Below are 21666 nucleotides of genomic sequence, written 5' to 3'. Positions count from 1 at the left end.
AACAGTGAAACACATTTGTGAACTTATGTCAACAGGAAAGCATTAATCTCCTGTGACAAGGAGCTGTGGTGCATTGTGGGAGTGAAAGAGACCTGCTGATGAGAGTATGATGTCACGTCTAGATGGTCTATGAGAACACACTGTGACTGAGGAAGAAAGTTACTGCCAGGGCGACTTCACTCTGCTGCTGTAACTCCAGTGAATACAGGATCCATTAAATAGGAAGGCAAGTAGGAGTGCTCAGTTTGCTGTTGCAAGGGAATCCAGAAATTATCATCAGAGTGAGAAAAGCATTGCACACCGCTTCCTAGCTCCTTGAGGATGTCACTGAGCCTAAAGTCCTGAAGAATTTCATAAATTGGAAATAAAAATGAACTCTCCTTATTTCTTACTGTGCACTTGGAGTTCTGGGTGGGAACTAACTTCAGAATTTCATCTTTCCCAATCTTAAACTAAAATGAGGCTTCCTTTTTAAGGTAGATAGAAATGGAAATACATAAAGGAACAATTGAAAAAAAACTTCCTAACATCTACACACAAAAAAATCTATCATTAACATAGTGGGATATAATGCCTCCCAGGAAATCTTTGGTTAATTAGTAATTAAAGAAACAAAACTAAATATGTCAGATTATTGGCTAGCCAAAGACAAAAAGCCATGGACATTATAAAATACAATGGACTAGAATTCAGCAACTGACTGACTTTAAAAAGCTCACAAAAACTACTTGTGTATGAGGTCAAAGAGCATACACTAGTCCACCATTAAGATTTATTCAAGGTTAAAAAATGACAGTAAAATAGCTACATGTACAGGATTGCTGTAATTACAGCAATTTAGATGAGTCCTTGGTGCACACAGTCTCATTAAAGATAATAAAACTGAAAAAAACTAATTTCTTTATATTATAAAAAATACATTTTCCCAGAGAAAAAGTGGTATGTGACAGGTAGTTTTTCTGACAGACCAAGAAGTCCACATAATTTAAATGTGGCTGAGTTTCAGTGCTTTGTTTTCCCCACCTATAAAATCAGGAATTGGCTATAACCTCTACTGTCCATCTGTGAAATCTAATTTTAGAACACTTATTTCAACAGGGCTTCAGTAATTTATTATTTAAAAATATTTCAGCAGAAGCAATGTAAAAGACACATTTTTCTCTGCATCTCTCCAGCATCCCTGAGTACTGAGACAGTGTTGTAGCTACAAGCATGGGGAAAGGAAAATATTTTTAAAATACAAAAGAAATCATGTTTAATGCCCACGTTAATGCAGGCTTGTATCTAAGACAGGGAAAAGATATTGGCAAATTTGGTAATTAAAATCCTATTAATTATTTTCACATTAAACTATAATTTACTAAAATCAGGCAACTCGATGAGAATTATCATTCTGGGTACTAATGAGCCAGAAGGTGTGATGGTGCTTGGAATTTAATTTTGCTTTCTTAAAAATTCATGCTTAAGGAACCTCACTGAGTATATTTACACTTGGTGGGTATGTTAGCCAAAAGGTCTGCCCAGATAACGATGCTTCGTGACTAGTTAGGAAAAAGAAAAACATCGGTTTAATAATTTTGAAAACTGATCGCAAGTTCTTTGTAAAGACATATTTATTCTATCACATACACAAAAGAAAAATTTTTTTTTTCCTAAAACTGATGTTTCCTAATTATTTCTATTACAAAGATTTCGTTAATGACGTACGGCTGAAGAATGTCTCTGCCACTACCCCTGTTACCTGAGACTGTCACATCACCAATAAAATGTTCTCGCTGGCACTTTAAAAATACAAATCTCTTTAGAGGTATAAAGCCCCTCAAGCCCACCCAGGTGACCTCTGATCACGTTTCTCATGCTGCTGAGTCACAGACAGCTTCTCCATAAGGAGAAAGCAATCTTTAGTTATCCCAGAATTTAGTTACTTTAAATTTAAATCCTGCCTCTCTCTTGCACTTGGGGTTTGGATCTGCTCCATCATATTCCTTTATTCCCAACAACTTAGCACTTCCAATTACTGGCACTTGAGAATATTTCAATCTTCCTTCATTTAAAGTTTAACTGGGCAGAAAGTTATGGAAGTGATTTAGCACACGGTACCTATGATGACCTCAAATTTGCTATATTGAAACCACCCTTTAGCAGAAAGCTCCTGAAATAGTATCCTTCTAAAAAGTCTAAAAGGTACAATTAAGAGAAATCTCTTATTCAATAATAAAATTAAGCATTTCAAGATTAAGTTAAAAATTGAGATGCAGTTACAATCTAACTAACCAACAGATTTCTCATTTTAGCCCACACTCACCTCTCCCGAGGAACAGCAAACCAGTACTCTGGTTGCTTCCTTCGTTTGCCGTACTGCTGTACCATGGCTGTCATGTGAGTGGCAAAGGACTTTCTCATTGGTTTTCCCACTTTAATGCACAGAAACATGGGTGGAGTCTTGCTTTTCTCTTCTTTTGAAGGAAGTATATCTGAATCACACATGAAGGAAAAAAACTCCCTCATTATTGACAATATTGGTGATAATAAAACATTTCAACTTACAAAGTATAGTGTCCAATCCCCCTGTTAGTGATGGAAACTCAAAACATACACATCATACAACATCATCACATTAGGACTAATTAAATTTTTCAGATCCTCTTTAGCACAAAAGGAAAAAGGTTTGGATGTTTTAGGTTGGTCTACATCACATGAGATGCTGCAAACTAGGAATGAGCATAAAAACCAACACAACAGCCAAGAGTGGAGAACTGTGAAGATGTATTAACAAACGGTACCAAGAACCCAATCACACCATAATGCAATTCACTTTAGAACTAAAATATCTTCAGAAATCTTTTAAACTCCTTTAATATTTAGAAGTTCAAAGTGAAAAAGGAAGGTTACTTGAAAGCAAACTACCTTTGAAATAGAATTCAATATCATAGTTCAATTTCCAAAACAGATACCACCATATATCTAATTTTTCCCAATTACAATTGACCCTTGAACAACACAGGGGTTAGAAGCACTGACCACCGCGTAGTCAGAAATCCATGTATAACTTTAGAGATGGCCCTCCATGTCCCTCTTCTGTGGAATCAACCAACCATGGGTGGTACAGTACTGTGTTTCATATTTATTGAAAAAAATCTCAGTATAAGTGGACCTGAGCAGTTCAAACCCTTCTGGTTTATCAGTAAAGATATACTCTATTGAGAAAACACTTTTCTCAAATAACTGTACTATTTTATTATTTTTTGCTATTTGTGCAAATTTCAGAAAGGCACCTATATAGGCAAACCTTGGAGATACTGTAGGTTTGGTTCCAGACCATCACAATAAAGCGAATATCACAATCAATTGAGTAACGCAATTTTTTTGGTTTCCCAGTGTATGTAAAAGTTATGTTTATATCATAGTCTATTAAGTGTGCAATAGCATTATACCTAAAAAAGTACATACCTTAAAGAATTCTTTATTGCTAAAAAATGCTAACCATCATCTGAGCCTTCAGCAAGTTGTAGTTGTAATAGCAAAGATCCCTGATCACAGATCACCATAACAAATATAATAGTGAAAAAGCCTGAAATATTACAAGAATTACCAAAACGTGACACAGAGACATGAAGTGAGCAAATGCTGTTGGAAACAGGGTGCCATAGACTTGCTTGATGCAGGGTTGCCACAAATTTTCAATTTGCAAAAAACATGTTATCTGTGAAGCACAACAAAACAAGGTATGCCTACACAACAAAATATAAAAGAAATTAAAGAAAAATGGCTTACCTTCAATGGGTACCTGAATTCTCTTTAATAGCCATAACTGAATTTCGGATTTATTGTCCATTTGTGCGCCTTGGCAGCTATTGTCCAGAGTTGATTCCAAAGAGGAGTCTGGACACTCTTTATTCATATTTTCTTCTGTAGAAGAGCCTAGTTGCAGTGGAAGGGGTGGTCTCTCTTTTACCCAGGTTTTCTCTGGCTCTTTATTGCCCTCAGTTGGGGGATCACCTGCCTGAGGAAGAGAACTACTAAGGGTGATGTCTATTCCCAGGGGCTCAATGCTTTTGCCATCAGTTAACTCTGCCTTCTGTAAGTTATCAGATAACTGTGTCCCCTCTTTGTTCTTATTAAGGTAGTATTCGATGAGTTTAACTTTATCTAGATCTTCGTGTATGCTCAGTGTGTTTTCCACCTGGCTTTCTGGGGAACCAGACTGCTTGTCCACCTCTGGCATTATATCCTGCTTCTCACAGGTTTCTAAGTCTAGGGCCCCCTTCAATTCAGCATCACACTCTGGTCCTGAAAAATTCAGGGCTGACTGTGCCTGCTTTTCCATAGTAGAACTGATTATTTGTGATTTAGTCTTCCTTAGCTCCTCTGGGCCAAGAGAAAGGCACTCCTTCGAGGTGTCTCTTTTGTCCATTCCACTATCAGTTTGAGAAGAAAGTTCTTCCAAGTCAACGAAGTCATCATCTTCCCCTAAAAGAGAATTTTCTTTGGCTATAGATTCAAATGCAGTCTGAGTGTCAGAAGGTTCCTTACGGATGTTAGCTACTGGGGTAGATCCACTGGCTGCCTCTGTAGAGGATTCCAGTTTCTTCAACTTTCTTGACACAGAGCTGTCTGAGGGCTTCGTCTGTGTGTATTCTGTTGACTTCTCCAAAGGCCTTGTGGATTTGGAATCTGAAGTGATGATTCTCTCTCCATTCTGCTGCCGTTTTTCTTTGCTGAGAGATTTGAACTTACTGAATGGGTTGATATCTTTTTCTGAAGCCAGGTCTTCCCATTCTCCAGGCCTGTACAGAGGACAAAGATCCTGAGGTAGGTCACTGTGAGGGGAAAAATGGTGGGTGCACATGGAATGTTAAAAACAAAAATGAAAGCAAAATGGATGAAAGGCAAAAACCAAAACAAAACCCAACCAAAAACCAAAACATAAATACACCACAACTTAAATTTATGTTTGAGTGATTTCAAAATAAGGAAATGAAATCAAGAAATTGACTTCAAAATGAAAAGTAAATCAACTATAAAAAGTAGCAAAACAAAGAATCATGAGAGTTGCTTGCACAGCCCACTAGACACACATGAATGGTATCTGACGTCATTTATGAACATGGAGATGTCACCCACCAGATTTTTAATGATGAAGTAATGTTTCTGCTTTTCATGAAGGACAAAGGAGAGGAAATGTTTTAGCATCATCACAAAAATACCATGACTAAAGTTCCTTAAATATTAAATGCTTTTCCTTTTTTATAAAATAGTATATAAACCAACAGCATTAATTCAGAATGGCTCATTGACTTAGTAGCTACTGATTTAACTGCTCTATGAAGTAACTGGCACTGAACCCTAATTGTGGGTTTCACAGCTCAGGATCTGATGCTCCCCACAACAGACATCCTTCTTCTCCTGAGGGAAATGCAAAGGATGCTCCCACTATTACTGTGGATATATAGCACCTGCTCCGTGTTACAGTCTGAAAATTCATAGAAAAGTAAATCAAATAAGCTTTTACTTACAATACTTAGTTTAACTTTCTTAACTAAGTTTAAACTTCTTAACTCTTTCATTTTACAACAATATCATTTTCCTTTATGACAATAAGCAGTGGCCATGAGCAACTGGTTTATCAGTTGAAATATACTGTGCTGGGACACAGTTGACTGCTTTTCCTTAATAACAGATGATTTACTACCCAGAACTTTCGAATTACACAACAATATTGATTAAATATGCCCTCCTCCAAGCATAAAATAATTGTCAAGAAATATACTTTCTGAACTCTGATTGGAAATAATCTTGAGCAATCTGTAGTTTTACTTACCTTAGTGTTGATACTGGGTTAAAAACAGATATAAAAACCTTTTTTAAAAATAACATTTTCAGGTTTCAGAAATAGATTTTCTAAAATGGCTAAACCACATTCAGGTAATACTTTATTATTCTGGCTTTGAAATAATTATGACAATAAAACAACAAAGCGCCAGGAAGTTCTCAAGTTACAAGACTGTCTCCCCAAAGTTACTGAATAAATCACTTGCACAGGACATCTATGCTTTTCCAATACTTTTCCAATACAAAACAAAAGCCTACGTAATTGTAGGCTCTGACAAATCCTTTAAAAAAAACCTCTTTAATTCATAAATTCATTTCAGTTCAATAAGCATTCACTGAGCCCCAAAATGCTATATACAAAAGACCACTGTGACGGTGTCTCTGTCCTGCGGGCACCTGCATACACAAAGGTGTTCTGCCCACCCTTAGCATCGCAGGAGACACTAAAGATGCTTTAATCCTAGAGTCAAACAAGTTAGTGCAACGTGGTATAATTTCCATTTTCAGACCCAGAATTTAATTTGGCATATTAAAGGCCTGTAACAAAGAAGCCCAGCTCTTCACATACTTAATTAGCAAATTAATAAACAAAACTTCTGTGAACACCTAAGCCCCTTTCCTTCTCTAGCTAGCCTGACCTCCACAAAGAATGCATCTGACTGCACTGTAATCAGCCTCCTGTATTACCTTCTCATCTACCCCTCCCTTCTTGTTCTCCCTAATCCAAGCTGGGATTAATTCTGCCATCTGCTTTTCTGCATTGTAGCTGCCAAGCTCTGCTGGGGCAAAGTGCACAGTGGTGTCAACCGGCTCTGCTGTTAATGAATGTTTTCTAGACTCAGTCACGCACCAAGTGATGATCAATAATCCCTTTGTTTGTTTCCTTCCTAGTTTCTGTGGCAGCTGGAGTTAAAAAACATCCCACACAAAACATACAAATCCCAAAGGTGAGAATGGAGAGATTTCACACACATACATACATACACTTTAAAAAAATATTTTCACATGGCAGCTAGATAATCTGCACTTCCTGTTTTACCATACAACTTTAAATTAGAATGAAATTTAAAGCAAACTTTTAAACAATTGATGGAATTCTAAAGTGAATCCCAAGTTCATTTCACACTGATTCCACTAACATTCTATTCAGTTCACTGGTGCACATATTGTTCACTAGACCAAAAAGTCTTTATGTATGTGTATCCACGGCAGGAATCACTGTACAACTCTGAAATAATTTCAGCACATTAGGAGCCAGTTCTGAACTCTGCTCTCTCTCCCCCCACTCCAGCTACAGCATTAGCCCTGGATCATTAAACACAATCTCACATTGAGAGAAATCTTTCTGTAAAGCTGTACCTTCTCTACTATTAAAAGGAATGCCTAACATCCTAAGCTGAAGATGTGCAATAGTATTACTCCATTAGAAGCCAGCACTGGGCAAGAAATGCCCCTTTCTGCCTGGCCAGCCACTTCCAAACTGAACTGTATTTTTATCTCTTCTTATCTTCTTTCTTCTTGTCACAGAGAACCCAATGTTCATACTTTCTTTCCAAAACTAGCTCCTTTACTCCCTCTCCTCCTCGTCATCCAAGGTTTAAGGCAGCTGGACACTCCCTCACGCAGTTCTCATAAATGCTGTGTGCACTTCTATGTCTGCAGTGCTGTTCAATCTGCACTTCTGCCAATCTGTCTGTTGCACCCAGCAGACTGCAGGACGAGGGCCGTGACCCCCTCATCTTCATATCCTTGCCACACAAGAGGCATGTACTAAGATGCTTTAGAAGCCTCAATCTGCATGGATAAAGATGCCCACAGAACAATGAACAGAGTTTCAGGTGTGAATTGAAGGTTCCAATAATAAAAGCCTACACTTATTAGGCATTAGGCTATTTCCTATGAGTTTTGGTGTTATCAATGCTCTTAGTTCTTATAATAGCTCTGCAAGCTGAGAATACTATGAATTCCATTTTACAGATGAGAAAACTGAAGCTCGAGACTGAGTCACTCATGAAGGTCATGGAGCCATAAGTGGCAGAGCCAGAGAAAGCCAGGCAGTGTGGCTCCAGACCTTATCATGCGACACTGCCTCCTAAACCTCTCACTTGGACACTTCCATCTCCACGCTGAGACTGCCTGAGTGCCCGTGTCTGATGGTTGCTTCCGTGGCCTGACACGTGTAAAGGCTGAGTAGATCAGACGCTGAGGGCTGTGGCAGAAGGCCAGGGGAACCTGCCGGCATAAACCCCCAGGGACTCTTGTGTCTGTTAGTTTCCTAGTTACCCTCCTTTCTTTTTTTCATGAATCCCAAGGGCTAGTTTCCCTTTGTACTCTTGGACCCACTGTATTGCCTACTCCTTCCGATCACTGAGAGTTTCTAAAGAGTTTTATTTTACTGCTGGCCTAACAGTATACAGAAACAGACATGCCGACAAAATGGCAGAAAGAATCAGATTATCCCTACAAGTGAATCGATTTCCTGAGCTTTTTTAACTCTTTCTTCATGGAGAGCCTTGTTTAAAAAAAAAACAAAAACAAAACAAAACCCTCAGCTTTATAAGGCAAAACCAATCAGGACTAAAGGAATATCCACCTACGTTTCAGAGACAAAACAAATAGTATTACTCCCTTTTCACACCACTTAAGGCAGGCTGGCTACAGGGGCAGTGGCCTCTGCACCGTCCCGCAAATTTCTCTCCATGCAAGATTAAGAGAAAATGCAAGTCTGGGAGGCTGCCCATCCTAGAATTTGAATGAGGAAGAACGTAACTCTGCTTACCAATTAAACCAAACAGAAAATACTACTCTCTTATTGGTAATTAGACAAATTCTTTCAGAGAAACTTCATTTATTCTTTCATAAATCCATTAAGACAGGCATTGCTATTCAGAAAAATAAGTCAAACAAATATGATTTTTACATGCTGGCTTTTTTGCTTTTCTCCTTCCATCTCTGTGTGTTCCACTCTTCATTAGCATTGACTTTATCATTTCCATTTCGTCTCATTTTTCTATTTTTTCAAATTTAATGCACAAATCTTCTACCTTCAAATTCATCTCTATATAATCTCTCACTCCTGCCTTCACACTTTTTAAACTGCATTTAATTCTCCCAACACCACCCTTCTTCTGGTAAACAAAGAAACATCTCTTACGATGGCAAGGCATCTTTGATCTTCATGTGGGAAATGTCATTGTAGAGGGCGATGGAAACGACCTCTTCCATGGGGCAAATGAGGCCGTACTCCTCACATCCATTCTCAATGACCAGAGGATCGGACTTGTGAGGGTCAAACATGATGTTGTTAGGAGTGACAATCATGACACCTCCAACCACACCCTGAAGAAAAAGACAGGACAGAGTCGCTACAGGCAAGATGCAACCACCCCCGCAGCTCAAATGAACTCATGTTGCCATTGCATAGACTTTGTGAACCATGGTACCCTCCAGGGCAAGCACATCCCCTCCGGGAGGTCTGGAAAAACAGGCTAAGGAAATGCAGCGTTGGGTGCCGTGTGCTGAGTGAGGCAGAGAAACAGACCTGCCTGACTGTGGTGGGGTCCTGGGTTTCACATCATGTCTCAGATTCCCCAGTTCCCTGTCTGTAAGGTGAGAAGGGCTGTCCCAGGTACTTTCCCCATCGAGAACTGGGTACTTTACAGTTCACTTAGCACGTTTTCACCACGCGTCCAACAAGCGCATGGTACCATGCAGCTCAGTCTGGGTGCCAAAGAACACTCCAAATATTTTGCTCTAAAATGCTTAGAAAGCCCACATTCAGAAAAATTCAACACAAATACGAATATGAAATTTTTGCATACAGAAGTGAATATATCTAAACTATGGAAACAGAGCAAAAACAGTAGCTTGGTGGCAACTTACAGTCTGAAACTTGGTCAGATTACATGATAGACCTTGTTGGCCACAGGGACGTTACATACCAAACAGCAGGATATAAGTGACTCTCTTTAGGTAAATGATTTATTTTGATACTCTCAATGAGTTTAGAGATCATCTTAGCAAAAAGTTTTGCATTTCAGACATTATTTATTCTTGGTTGCATAAGTTTTAAGTGCATATCAATAATGTATTTTCCTACCATTTGAATCTGGCATGAAGTCTCTATCACGAGCACAGGAATTTGCTTTATATCAACATCACCCTTTCTTCAGAGGCTCACCCAAAATCAGATTTGTTCTTTATATAAAACACTGACAACCAAAAGAACTCAAAACATGATATAACCGCCATTTTTCATACCAGCATCTCCAGCAGCAAACAGGTTGAGAACTTACTATTGTCCAGGTTAGGTGCTAAAGCTCTTTACATGAATTCTCTTTTACTTAGCACATCCTATTAGTTAAATTTTATAGATGAGGAAAATAGAAGCTTATGAAATTCAAATACTTTGCTACTGGTCTCAGAGCTGGTAGTAATAGAGTTGGAATTTATTTATTTAAAAAAAATTAGTAGTAGTAGTATCATTACTACTATTATTATTTTTATTTTGGTGTGAGGGGTAGGTAGTTAGATTTATTTTTGGAGGAGGTACTCGGTTCAAACCCAGGACCTCAGTTATGCTACGCATGTGCTCTACCACTTGAGCTATACCCTCCCCCAGAGTTGGAATTTAAATTCAGCAAGTCTGACTCCAGCTTTTGCTGTTAAACATATTCTATATTGTCTCCCTAACAATTTATAGGCGCTAAGAATTCAAACATAAATGATAAATTCAAGGTCACAAAGAATGACATTTCCACTCAATCATCACTACTCCCTCAACAAGTAAAATGCCAGGCATCCAACAGGGCAAAACTAATGGACAGTTGTGAAATCTTAAGCTGAAACTTTGGGTAAGATATTCTATTTACAGTAGGCTGCTTTCAGTAATTTGGAACCTCGTTTAGTTTTCCATACATTCCAAGAAAAGGAAACAAACTGCATTGCCATATACCTTTCCATCGGTGAAGTATCGACAATTCATTTTTAAAAATTTTACCACGCCTGGCTCATCTTCTTCAGAAGTGGATGATAAGACTCTTTCAATGGGTTTTAAGGCCTTTCTTGCTAAGTCAGCATCCTTTAGAAAGCAAAAATTTCCAAAATCAAATACAAGCACTTTTTCAAAAGATTATTTATATGAAATAAGCCATCTAAGTTCCCTATAAGTAACCTGTTTCTATTTAACTCAAACATTAAAAAAAAGGCAAATGTCATTTGTCCTTCAAAAAATCACAAATACCTAAATCAAACAAAGACTAAAAAATAAAACCATGCATATATGAACTCATAAAAATGCCTCATCAAATGTCTTTAGAAAATACCTTAAATGAAAGAATTTATATTTGACTCAGGGTTCAAATTCTTTAGAAAAAGGCGTAAAAGTAGTACAAATAAACTATTGGTCTCATTGAGAGTTTAACTTCATATTTTTACGTACACAAGGCATGCATTTCTGCCTTTGAGACCTTAAATGTGAATAAGTTTCTTCTCCATAGGATGCATTCTCTCAACTAATGACAAATTACCAAAGGGGTGGGAATTTCAGAAAAAATCTTGTGAAAAACAACATGTAGAATTCCTTAACTCAAAAACCACTGTTGATAACTATGAGCTTCAGTGCAAGAATGGCATACATACAGGCAGTTTATCATATTCTGCATCTGATGATGAAGGAGAGACAGTAGCACCAGGACTGGATGATGATAACCTTAAGGTACTGGAAGGAAAGTTGGCATCTGGCACAAAAAGAACCTGAGAATGGGAAAGCAAAGCTAGGTGAGTCCCAAGAATCAGGCCAACCACTAGCAGCATTTAGAGCAGTCACTCTCTGCACGGGTGTATGACTAAGACCTAGCTGGCTGTTGCAGAGCTCATGAGCAACGTGAGGGTCTTTCAGACTAATCCATGAGATGGTACTCAGCAATACGAATGTGTGCAAAACAAGGGGTATTGAACACACCTGTAGACACTGCAGGAGCTCACAGAAGGGGAGAGCAAGGTGGCAAATATTTTGCACAGGCCCCATGAAGCAGGTGGGTCCCAGTAAAGCCTTAAACAGTATATAGGATTTGGATATAGAGGGAAGAGCCTTCCAGGGAGGGTACTAATAGTACAAGGGAATAGAGGAGAGTGTAGCATAGCATGCTTCTAAACATAAAATGTGGTCAGCAGCAGCGGAAACTATAAACAAAACAAAAAGACAACCTATGGAATGGGAGAAAATATTTGTGAATGATGCAACTGACAAGGGCTTAATGTCCAGAATATAAAAACAGCACATAAAACTTAATAACAAAAAAGCAAACAACCCAATCCAAACATGGGCAGAAGACCTAAACAAGCAATTCTCCAATGAAGACTAAAAATGGCCAACAGACACATGAAAAAATGCTCAGTATCACTAATTATCAGAGAAATGCAAATCAAAACTACAATGAGGTAGTCAGACTGGCCATCATTAAAAAGTCCACAGATGATAAATGTTGTAGAGGGTTTAGAGAAGAGAGAATCCTCTTACACCGTTGCTGGGAATGTAGTTTGGTGCAGCCATTATGGAAAACAGTATGGAGATTCCTTAAAAAACTAAAAACAGACTTACCTTATGATCCAGCAATCCTACTTCAGGGCATATACCTGGAGGAAGCTCTAATTCAAAAAGATACATGCACCTCAATGTTCATAGCAGCACTATTTACAATAGCCAAGACATAGAAACAACCTAAATGTCCACTGACAGATGAGTAGATAAAGATGTGATATATATACACACACATATGTATACACAATGGAATACTACTCAGCCATAAAAAGGAATAAAATAGTGCCATCAGCAGCAACATGGATGGACCTGGAGATCGTCACTCTAAATGAAGTAAGCCAGAAAGAAAAAGAAAAATACCATATGATATCACTTATATGTGGAATCAAAAAAAGAACACAAAAATGAACTTATTTACAAAACAGAAACAGAGTCAGACACAGAAAACACACTTACCAGGGGGCAAAGAGGGTGGGAAGAAATAAATTGGGAGTTCGAGATTAGCAGATATTAACTACTATATTTAAAATAAACAACAAATCTCTACTGTATAGCACAGGGAACTCTATTCAATATCTTGTAGTAACCTATAATGAAAAAGAACATGAACAGGAAAATATGTATGTATATGTGTGACTGAAACATTATGCTGTACACTAGTAATTGATACACATGATAAACTGGCTATACTTCAATTAAAATAGACAAATAAATAAAAAAAAATGTGTCAGGAAGAAATGGAACAAATCCAGGCTTCCTAAATCTAAGCAGACCATGAGTGCTAGTGCAGTAAAGTCCTTATGTGATAAACTGTACAAGGTAATATGTAATGATTTCAATACTCTTCCATTACTAGCTGGATTATGTAAAAACAAACAAAATCCCCTAAATTTCACAAAATAGCCTCCTTCTGCAAAATATTCTGGGTCTCAAAATGTTATTATGATTCTCTTATTCAACACTCTTTCAATGAGATATGCCACATTTTCACATGTATCAGATAGTCTTAAAATGATGATCTCTAATGTTATAAAACAGAATTCAGAGCTAACCATATAACAGCTGTTCAATACTGTTTCACTCTCCCTCATCCTTCCAGTCATATCTCTGTTTTAACTTTATTTAAATCTCTTTTCAATCCAGAAAAAAAAACTGAGGCCAAAAAAATAAAAGATATGTCAATGATAAATGTGGGAAAACCAACATCAAGCAGAAATAAGATGAGGAATGATTATACTGAAAATATGAACTCCAAAATTACTCAACACTTATGTTTAAGGCCATAAAACTGGCTCTGAGTTTCCAAATAACCAATGCAAAGAGACAGACATCCTAAGTTAGCAGACTTCAATGTCCGTAAGACAAAAACAAACCAGTTTCTCAGAAGTGCAAGTATTCTCCCACGAAGTCTCATTAAAAAAGGCTCTTATACTGAACTATTTGTCCCTGATGACAAATCGACAGTAAAACACAATAACCAGTTTTGGAGGATTGTTCTTTATAACATCTTCAATATGAGTCAACGGCAAATGACACAGTTAAGAGTTCCATAAAAGCAATTTACAGAGGGCTAAAATCACGTGGTCTTAGTGCAGAGCTCTCTGATTTACCTTACGTATCTGGACTGGAAGGATGAGTAGATGGCATTCCTTCCAAACAATTTGCCATTCATTTATTTTTTGCATCTGAGCTCTTGACAAGTGCTAGACAAGAGAATCTCAACCTGCGTTGCCTGACACCTTCCAAATGTCAAATGAAAAAGATAATTTTATATAGTAGTTGCAGATACTAACTACTATATAAAAAATAAACAAGGTCCTACTGTATAGCACAGGGAACTATATTCATTATCTTATAATAGCCTATAATGAAAAAGAATATGAAAAGGAATATATATACATAAAACTGAATCACTTAATCACTATGCTATACACCAGAAATTAACACATTGTAAACCTTTTATTTTCAATGAAAAAAAATTTTTTTAAAGATAATTCCTATGCTTGAACTCAAATTCACTGTACTATAGACAGAGATGGCAGTTGAACGCTGGGAAACTCAGCCAGAACATGAGCTACCTCACCATGGAGGTGAGCCTGGATTATGGGCAGGTATGAAGTTTTTTTATTGACTTCAGAAAATAATTCAGGGTCTGCTCCAACACTCATCCAGTCAGGTCAGTTTTCTTTCCTACCTCACAGTGGCCATCAAATCAGGCTCTAAAAGAGCGAGTCTCAAATTTTCTGGAACCAGAGCAGATAAAACTGGTTTTGATTTATCAGATCTACTGAGACCCGAACCCTAACATACCCCTAACAGGCATATTTAAAAATCTTTGAAAGCAAAAGATTATCTACAGTTTTTGAAAGCCCCTCAATCAATTTCACTGTTCTCAATTCCTCATCTTTGCCAGAAAAATCATGAGTACAGTCAGATCGTGGGACAACCAACAGCACGTAACTGTTCGGTTAAATTTGAGAGTCGGACAACACAGTAAAGGCTAGGAGGGACTTCTGAGATAACGCAGCTGAACTCCGCGTTTCAAAGATAAGGAAACTGAGGTCTAAAAAAGGAACTGACTTACCCAGGTCAGCTACTAAAAGGCCAAAGGAAGTGAAGCCCTGAGGCATCTGTTTCTGGTATTTAAAAACATAGTTGGCATATTGAAAGTCCCTATACCTCCTATTAGCTGCTGGACCTTAATCCAGTAAGTTGTTTTGTTCATGGACCTGGTAGAAGAATAAGCAATGACCATAAATTGTTTTACTAAGTTCGTGACTATGGTCTTCAGCCTGAGTTACCAAGTTTATGCCTACGTTCTCTGCTATGCGTCAGTTACACGTTATGCAGCAATACCCCAGATTATAAGAAACCCAATAAAAGAGATTGATATCTGTTAAGTTTCCTAGAGATAAAAATGTATTAATTTTTGAAAAGTTTTAATGCATAATTCCCCTCAAGTACCTGCTACTGACAGTATACTAATTTCTCCTTTTGACACGAACATAAAATACCAAAAGCATGATAGTACAAACTGGCCAATTTATGGCCTATTGGCTCCATTTGCTGCCTTGAAAGAAATACAAAGAACAGTATCACTATTGCCTGATTGAAGATGTACTTAGAAGTAGCAATATCCACCCTGAAAGAATTAAATGTCACTATAATGTAGAGATGCAGGAAGATGGTCTAGTAAGTCAACAGTGGAACCAGAATGTGCTCATGGCAACCAAGTAGTTTTATGGACGGGACTGGAAACTTGGCCTCAGCAAGGATCTGTCCATGGCTGGGTCATTTACATTCACTGGCCAAATGTAGTTTTCAAGTAGAAATATAAGAATATCTTATATAGAAGGTACTGAAAAAAATTTGCTGGATTAACCTAGAATGGCAAAATTATACAATTTGTCAATTTCATTCAGTTTAACAAATAAAGTACTAAAAAAAAACTGTGGCCCTTTAAAATTGAAGTATAGTTGATTTACAATATTGTGTTAGTTTCAGTTATAGAGTTAACTGATTCAACTATATGGTTTTTTTCAGATTATATTCCATTATAGGTTATCACAAGATACTGAACACAGTTTCCCTGTGCTACACAGTAAATCCTTGTTGCTCATCTATTTTATGCATAGTAGTTTGTATCTGTTAATCCCAAACTCCTAATTTGTTCCTTTCTCCTTCCCTCCTTCTCCCTTTGGTAATCTATGTTTGTTTTCTATGTCTGTGAGTCTTCTTCTGCTTTGTATATAGATTCACTTGTATTATTTGTTAGATTCCACATATAAGTAATACATACATTTGTCTTTCTCTGACTTACTAAGTATAATGTTCTCTAGTTCCACCCATGTTGCTGCTAATGGCAATATCTCATTCTTTTTACAGCTGAGTAGAATTCCATTACATATATATATATTCCATTTTATATATAAATACATATGTATATATGTATAATATATATACATATAATTATATATATATACATATATACACATACATACACACACACACACACACCCACACACATCTTAAGCCATCTGTCTGTTGATGGGCACTTGGGCTGTCTCCATGACTTGGCTATGATAAATAGTGCTGCTATCAATATTGGGGTATATGTGTCTTTCTGAATTAGTTTACATTTTTTCTGGATGTATACCCAGGAGTGGGATTGCTGGATCATATGACAGCTCTATTTTTTGTTTTTTAAGGAAACTTCATACTGTTTTCCATACTGGCTGCACCAATTTACATTCCTACCAACAGTACAGGAGGGTTCCTTTTCCCCAGACTCTCTCCAGCGTTTATTATTTGTAGACTTTTTGATGACAGCTGTTCTGATCGGTGTGAGGTGATGCCACACTGTGGTTTTGATTAGCATTTCTCTAATAATTAGCGATGCTGAGCATCTTTTCATGTGTCTGTGGCCTTTTCTTGATGGTCCTGCTGAGTGTCTCCACCTTTGTCATGGTATCAAATCATGATAAAAATGACAAAAATTCTACCTAATTTAAGATAAAACGATGACCATAACATACCCCAGGAGTGGACTAAACTGAAACTTGCAATTCTAAATTAAACATTCTAAGAAGATGTATGAAATTATATAGGAGAAAAAGTTACATTTTAACTTTTCTTTATGGAAATATCTACAACTAACGATAGTTAAGTAAACTGTGTTAATCATTTGCAAAGCATTCGTCTCTCAACAGTTCCCAGGTACCAGGATACTTTCAGAATCCTTGGATCTAAAAAAAAAAAAGACTGAACTAACACACATTATCACTTATGATAATCCCATGACACTAAGAGTGAGTCATTAAAAATGGCAAGAAAAAATAAATGTAAAATTTCTAAAGTAAAATTCAACAAGAAAATCATTACCTGGCCTGGAACAATAGTATGTGTGAAAAGTTTATTCAGTTCCACTAATTTATTGGGAGTGATGTTAAATTTCAGGGCTATGGAGTTTAGGGTGTCCTGGCTTCCAGCCTAGAATAATCAAGCAAAAAAGATTCATTACAAAGCAAAAACAAACAAAAACTTCGACAGTCAACATTAATCTATTTGTGATATGAGTGAATAAAAAAGTAACATGTCCAAATGTATGATGAAAAAAAGTGAATACATTCTGAATTCTTAACAAAAAAGTCTTAATTATTATTCATTTCTGGTCTTCCTTATCTTCACATTTCACTGTCCACTAACAGCTTTCTAAACTTACTCTGGCACAACTTAGGTCACAAAGAATAATCTAAAGCTGTAAGAAGGAAAGAAATAAAACATACACACAGTCCCACCCATAGGGGAAATGCGGTGCCTTTCTCCTTGCATTATTCTATTTGCCTATCTCTTCACTGCACTGTAGGCTCCTGGACTGTGGCCTGTTAATGGCCATTTTCCCCACAGTGCCTGACACACAGAAGGCACTTAAATATTTGATGAATGAATACAGTGCAAGGCAGGGAAACCTAAAAGAACTTCAGACTGGCTACCAATAATTGTTCACTGACATCAAAATGATGATTTCCCATGGTCGGCCAAACTGGTGTTATTCTCTAAATCTACAGAACTTGTGATCTGGGTCTCAGGACCCAATGGGTCTCAGCAGCCAGGACAGACTCCCTATCCAGGGTCACTGGGTGGAACTTGTTAGTGGGAGGTCACTCTGGTGAATGCCACTAAGAAGGTCCCAAATATGTCCCTGCGTCAACATGGGTGGCTGTCCCTGTGAGCAGAACTGGATCCACCAGGGGAACCCTGAATTACAGCTGGGGATTTGAGGTGGCTGCAGCAGGTTATGGACCAATGAAAAGATACAGATGTAGATTTCAATGTATCACCCACTGCCCTTAAGTATCAAAAACCCACCAACTAGATGAACTGTCTCAGGCTAATCAAGTTCATACAGACTGTGCTAAAATTACCTCAAAGCATTTCTGGAACAAGGTAAAAATACATATATCCTTTTTTTAAAAATCATTGAAAACTTTTATGCTCCTACCTCTACCGAGCAAAATCTTCTCTAGTAAAAATGAAAAAAAAATTTAAATATATGCATTTTTTCAAATATTATATATTTATATAATAATTCAAATCTAGGTATTTTCTCGGTTTAGAGTCAGTGTAAGATACAGACTGACAATACAGAGTAGAGCCAGACTGTTGCATATGAATTCCAAATCTGCCGCTAGCCAGCTGTGCACCCTTGGGTCATCTGCTTAACTTCTCTGAATCTCAGTTTATTCATCCATCAAATAGAGGCAACATAATTGTAATTTCTACTTCAGAGCAGTTACTTCACGGCAAATGATCAATAAATTTGCTTCATATTTTTAATGCAAAAATTTGAAGATATTATGTAAAGGGGGTTCAAGGAAGGAGAAAAACTAACAATCTCAAATTATTACACCAAGATTAAGACATATATACAGAACCAAGCTCCAGACCCTGGGAGGGATACTGGTATCATTAAATGTTTGAAATTAAACAGAACGCTTGAACACCCACAGCTCTGGAGCAAAACAACCAATCTAGTCAGTGGTTCTGGCCATGGTCCTCAAAACAGGAAATTATGGATCACCTTTTATTTCCAATGATGAGTACACAAAAAACTTGCCAACTAAAGCTAATAACCATAACATAAATCAAACAGGTGGACAGATCTGCATTACTCATTTGATCATCTGTTTATATGAATTAATTGGGGTTGATTTTTACCCTCACTGCACTGCTTTAGCGTATGCTGTGTGAAGTATTTCCTAGCAAACACTTCTCATTTCTTTGGGGGAGTTTGTGAATGTCACTGCCGGATAGATACGTGGCTTTAGTATTAATACTGTTATTAGTGATAAACAGTCCAACACTTCTTCAGCACCTAATAAGAGTATGACGTAAGGCACTGGCTAGGTGTTACGGGGCTCAACAAGACGCTGTAGACAGTGGTAACGTAAGATACAGAGTCACCCCAAATCCTGTCTGGAAAGTACCAGGCCTATATACCACAGAAAGATGCCGAGGGATGTTCACAGAGCACTGAGCACGAAATGCCAGTGCCGGGGCTCTTCAAGGTGACTCCACCCACAGAGGCTTGGAGGAGATGCACCATTCCAGAAGAAATGCCAGGGAGGGGCAGGTCTGGCTGCTTGCTTTGTATAGAGCCTGGCGTGGCACACAAATAATGAGTAGAAGATGAACACACACGAGGAGAACACAACCAGGCAATGGCAACAGCACTTAATTTCTTCCTAAAAGTCGGAGAACACGCCTCAACAATGCGAGTTCAAAGTGGACTAAAACGGATCTGTGACTGAGGGCCACTTTGTGCTAGGCCTAGGACAAGGAGCACAGCTCCTGTCCGCGAGGAGTTCACGGCGCAGTGAGAGGGATGAGCACATGATGTGGAGGTGCAGTCACGGGCACATGCATCGCACTGTTCACCTACCGATTCAACCACATGGAGCCCTACACCCTGCAAGTACCAGAAATAGCATGGTGACCAGAAAGGGATCCAATCTGTCTCCACAAGAGAGACATTAAAATAACAATCACACTAGTGAATCAATAATGTTAAACTGAGATAAATTATGTAAAGGAACATGACTATGAATGAAATGAAGGGGTCCAGCCTAGACTTGCTGGATGGTCACAGAAGAGAAGAATGAATGTGGAAAGTGGTGGAAAGATGAGGTTACAGATAAGGTTCTGATTTGTAGACATGTATGGATGATGAAGCCATTACTTCTTCAAAAAAGACTGAGTATAAAGGTCTAAGTGAGTGTGTTGAGGAGACAACTGAATCTATGGTTTTAGAATTCAGAAAGCATGTCCGGGATGGAGACCTAAAATTGGTCATCATTGGCATACTGAAGGTAATTCAAGTAACAGGTTTATATGAGTTTTCCCAAGGAGAAAATATGGAAGGAGGGGAACCGACTTAGAACAGGTCTTAAGAAGCTTCACTATTTAATAGGTACACAACAAGAAGGTAGCTAAGGGGCACGATGTGTCAGGGAGAAACATCATGTAAATCTAGCTGTGTAACAAAAACAATTCATACTACTGTTCATACTTACAGTGTATTCCATAGTACCATGGGGCTTCTGAACCACCATCTTCTTCTCTTTTTTATCATGTGCTTTGTTTTGATTGTCATCTGAAGAATAAAATGTATATAAATGATTTCATTTTCAGGAATTGAGAACAGGGTAATATACAAGATATTAAACCCACTTTCAAGTTGACTTTTTAAAAAAAGACACCAAAAGAAAAATGGCCTAAAGGTATAAATAGACCTACTCATAAAAACATATTGTTCATCAATGAACACTTGAATAAATGACTAACGTTAACTGTAATCAAACAGCACAAACAATGAAGTTAAGCTGCGTAGTTATTAAGGTATTATTCGGTAGTTTATATGATAATGTATAGTGATGAAGTTAAAATAGAATCAGTACGGTCACGAGGTAAAGGATGCATTATGTAAATCGGTACAGCCCTTTTCAGGATATGATTAGCCAATACGCAACAAGAGCCACAGAGAAGTTCATTCTTTAACTCAGTCATCTTTCCCTAGGAAGTTATCCTAAGGAACAATCCAAAAGAGGAAAAATGCTACACACAGCGGATGGTTACTGAAATGTTACTTACAATAATGAAAACTTGGAAAGACCTCTGTGTCCAACAACATATAAAGCTGGACCATAGATTTTGCTGTTTTTAAAGGTCAAAAACTGGTCAACCTAATAGTATGGCAGCTGCATATGATTCAACCCAACTGTTAGGATTAACTATATTTTAATATATTTATCAACCCATACACTGAAAACCAGAGAGACATATTTCAATGGATATAAACTTAAGTCAATTTCCTACTTCTTGTCACTTAACTATGAAAAGATACTCTAACTTGTATGAGATCAGAAAAAATTCAAAAGAAGACAAGGTTTCATTTTACACCAATTAGCATGGCAAACATCAGAAAGCAAGATGCTACTGTTGGCCAAAATGAGAACGGCTGCTAGGAACACAACCTGGTATAGCCATTCCAGCCAGTTCGTCCACATGGCCCATTTGACTCAGCAACCTAACTCACAGACATGCATCCTGTCCCAGGAGGTGCCATAAAGCGACCCGCCCGAGGGTGGACGTAGCTGCGTTCTCTGCAGCAGTGGGGAGTGGGCGGGCAAGCAAAACATGCTCTGGGCATCTAGGCAGTGATCAGCAGTAACAAGCCAGAAGCACACACTGCAATATGTTCACGTCGAGAGAAACAGAATGGGATGTACGTGACG

At 37.8% G+C, this 21666-nt stretch overlaps 1 protein-coding gene across 2 annotated transcripts in view; it reads right to left on the bottom strand.

Moving 5' to 3' along the window:
• Nucleotides 1-21666, bottom strand: part of NCOA7 (nuclear receptor coactivator 7) — a 131293-nt gene that overhangs the window by 34458 nt on the left and 75169 nt on the right. Inside the window, exons 4-10 of one of the 2 annotated variants that reach the window (XM_006200022.4) lie at nt 20446-20525; nt 17255-17362; nt 11473-11586; nt 10787-10912; nt 8987-9171; nt 3775-4787; nt 2306-2474 (exon numbers count right to left, since the gene is read on the bottom strand). In XM_006200022.4, coding sequence (XP_006200084.1) covers nt 2306-2474; nt 3775-4787; nt 8987-9171; nt 10787-10912; nt 11473-11586; nt 17255-17362; nt 20446-20525 — 1795 coding nt within the window. Of the gene's footprint in view, nt 1-2305; nt 2475-3774; nt 4821-8986; nt 9172-10786; nt 10913-11472; nt 11587-17254; nt 17363-20445; nt 20526-21666 lie in introns of both variants that reach the window. The other variant, XM_015235770.3, reaches the window with a different exon arrangement.

This window comes from Vicugna pacos, chromosome 8 (genome assembly GCF_048564905.1).
Source record: "Vicugna pacos chromosome 8, VicPac4, whole genome shotgun sequence".
Taxonomy (NCBI): domain Eukaryota; kingdom Metazoa; phylum Chordata; class Mammalia; order Artiodactyla; family Camelidae; genus Vicugna; species Vicugna pacos.
Note: the sequence above shows the minus strand (reverse complement) of the source record. Positions and strands in the feature narration are given on the sequence as shown.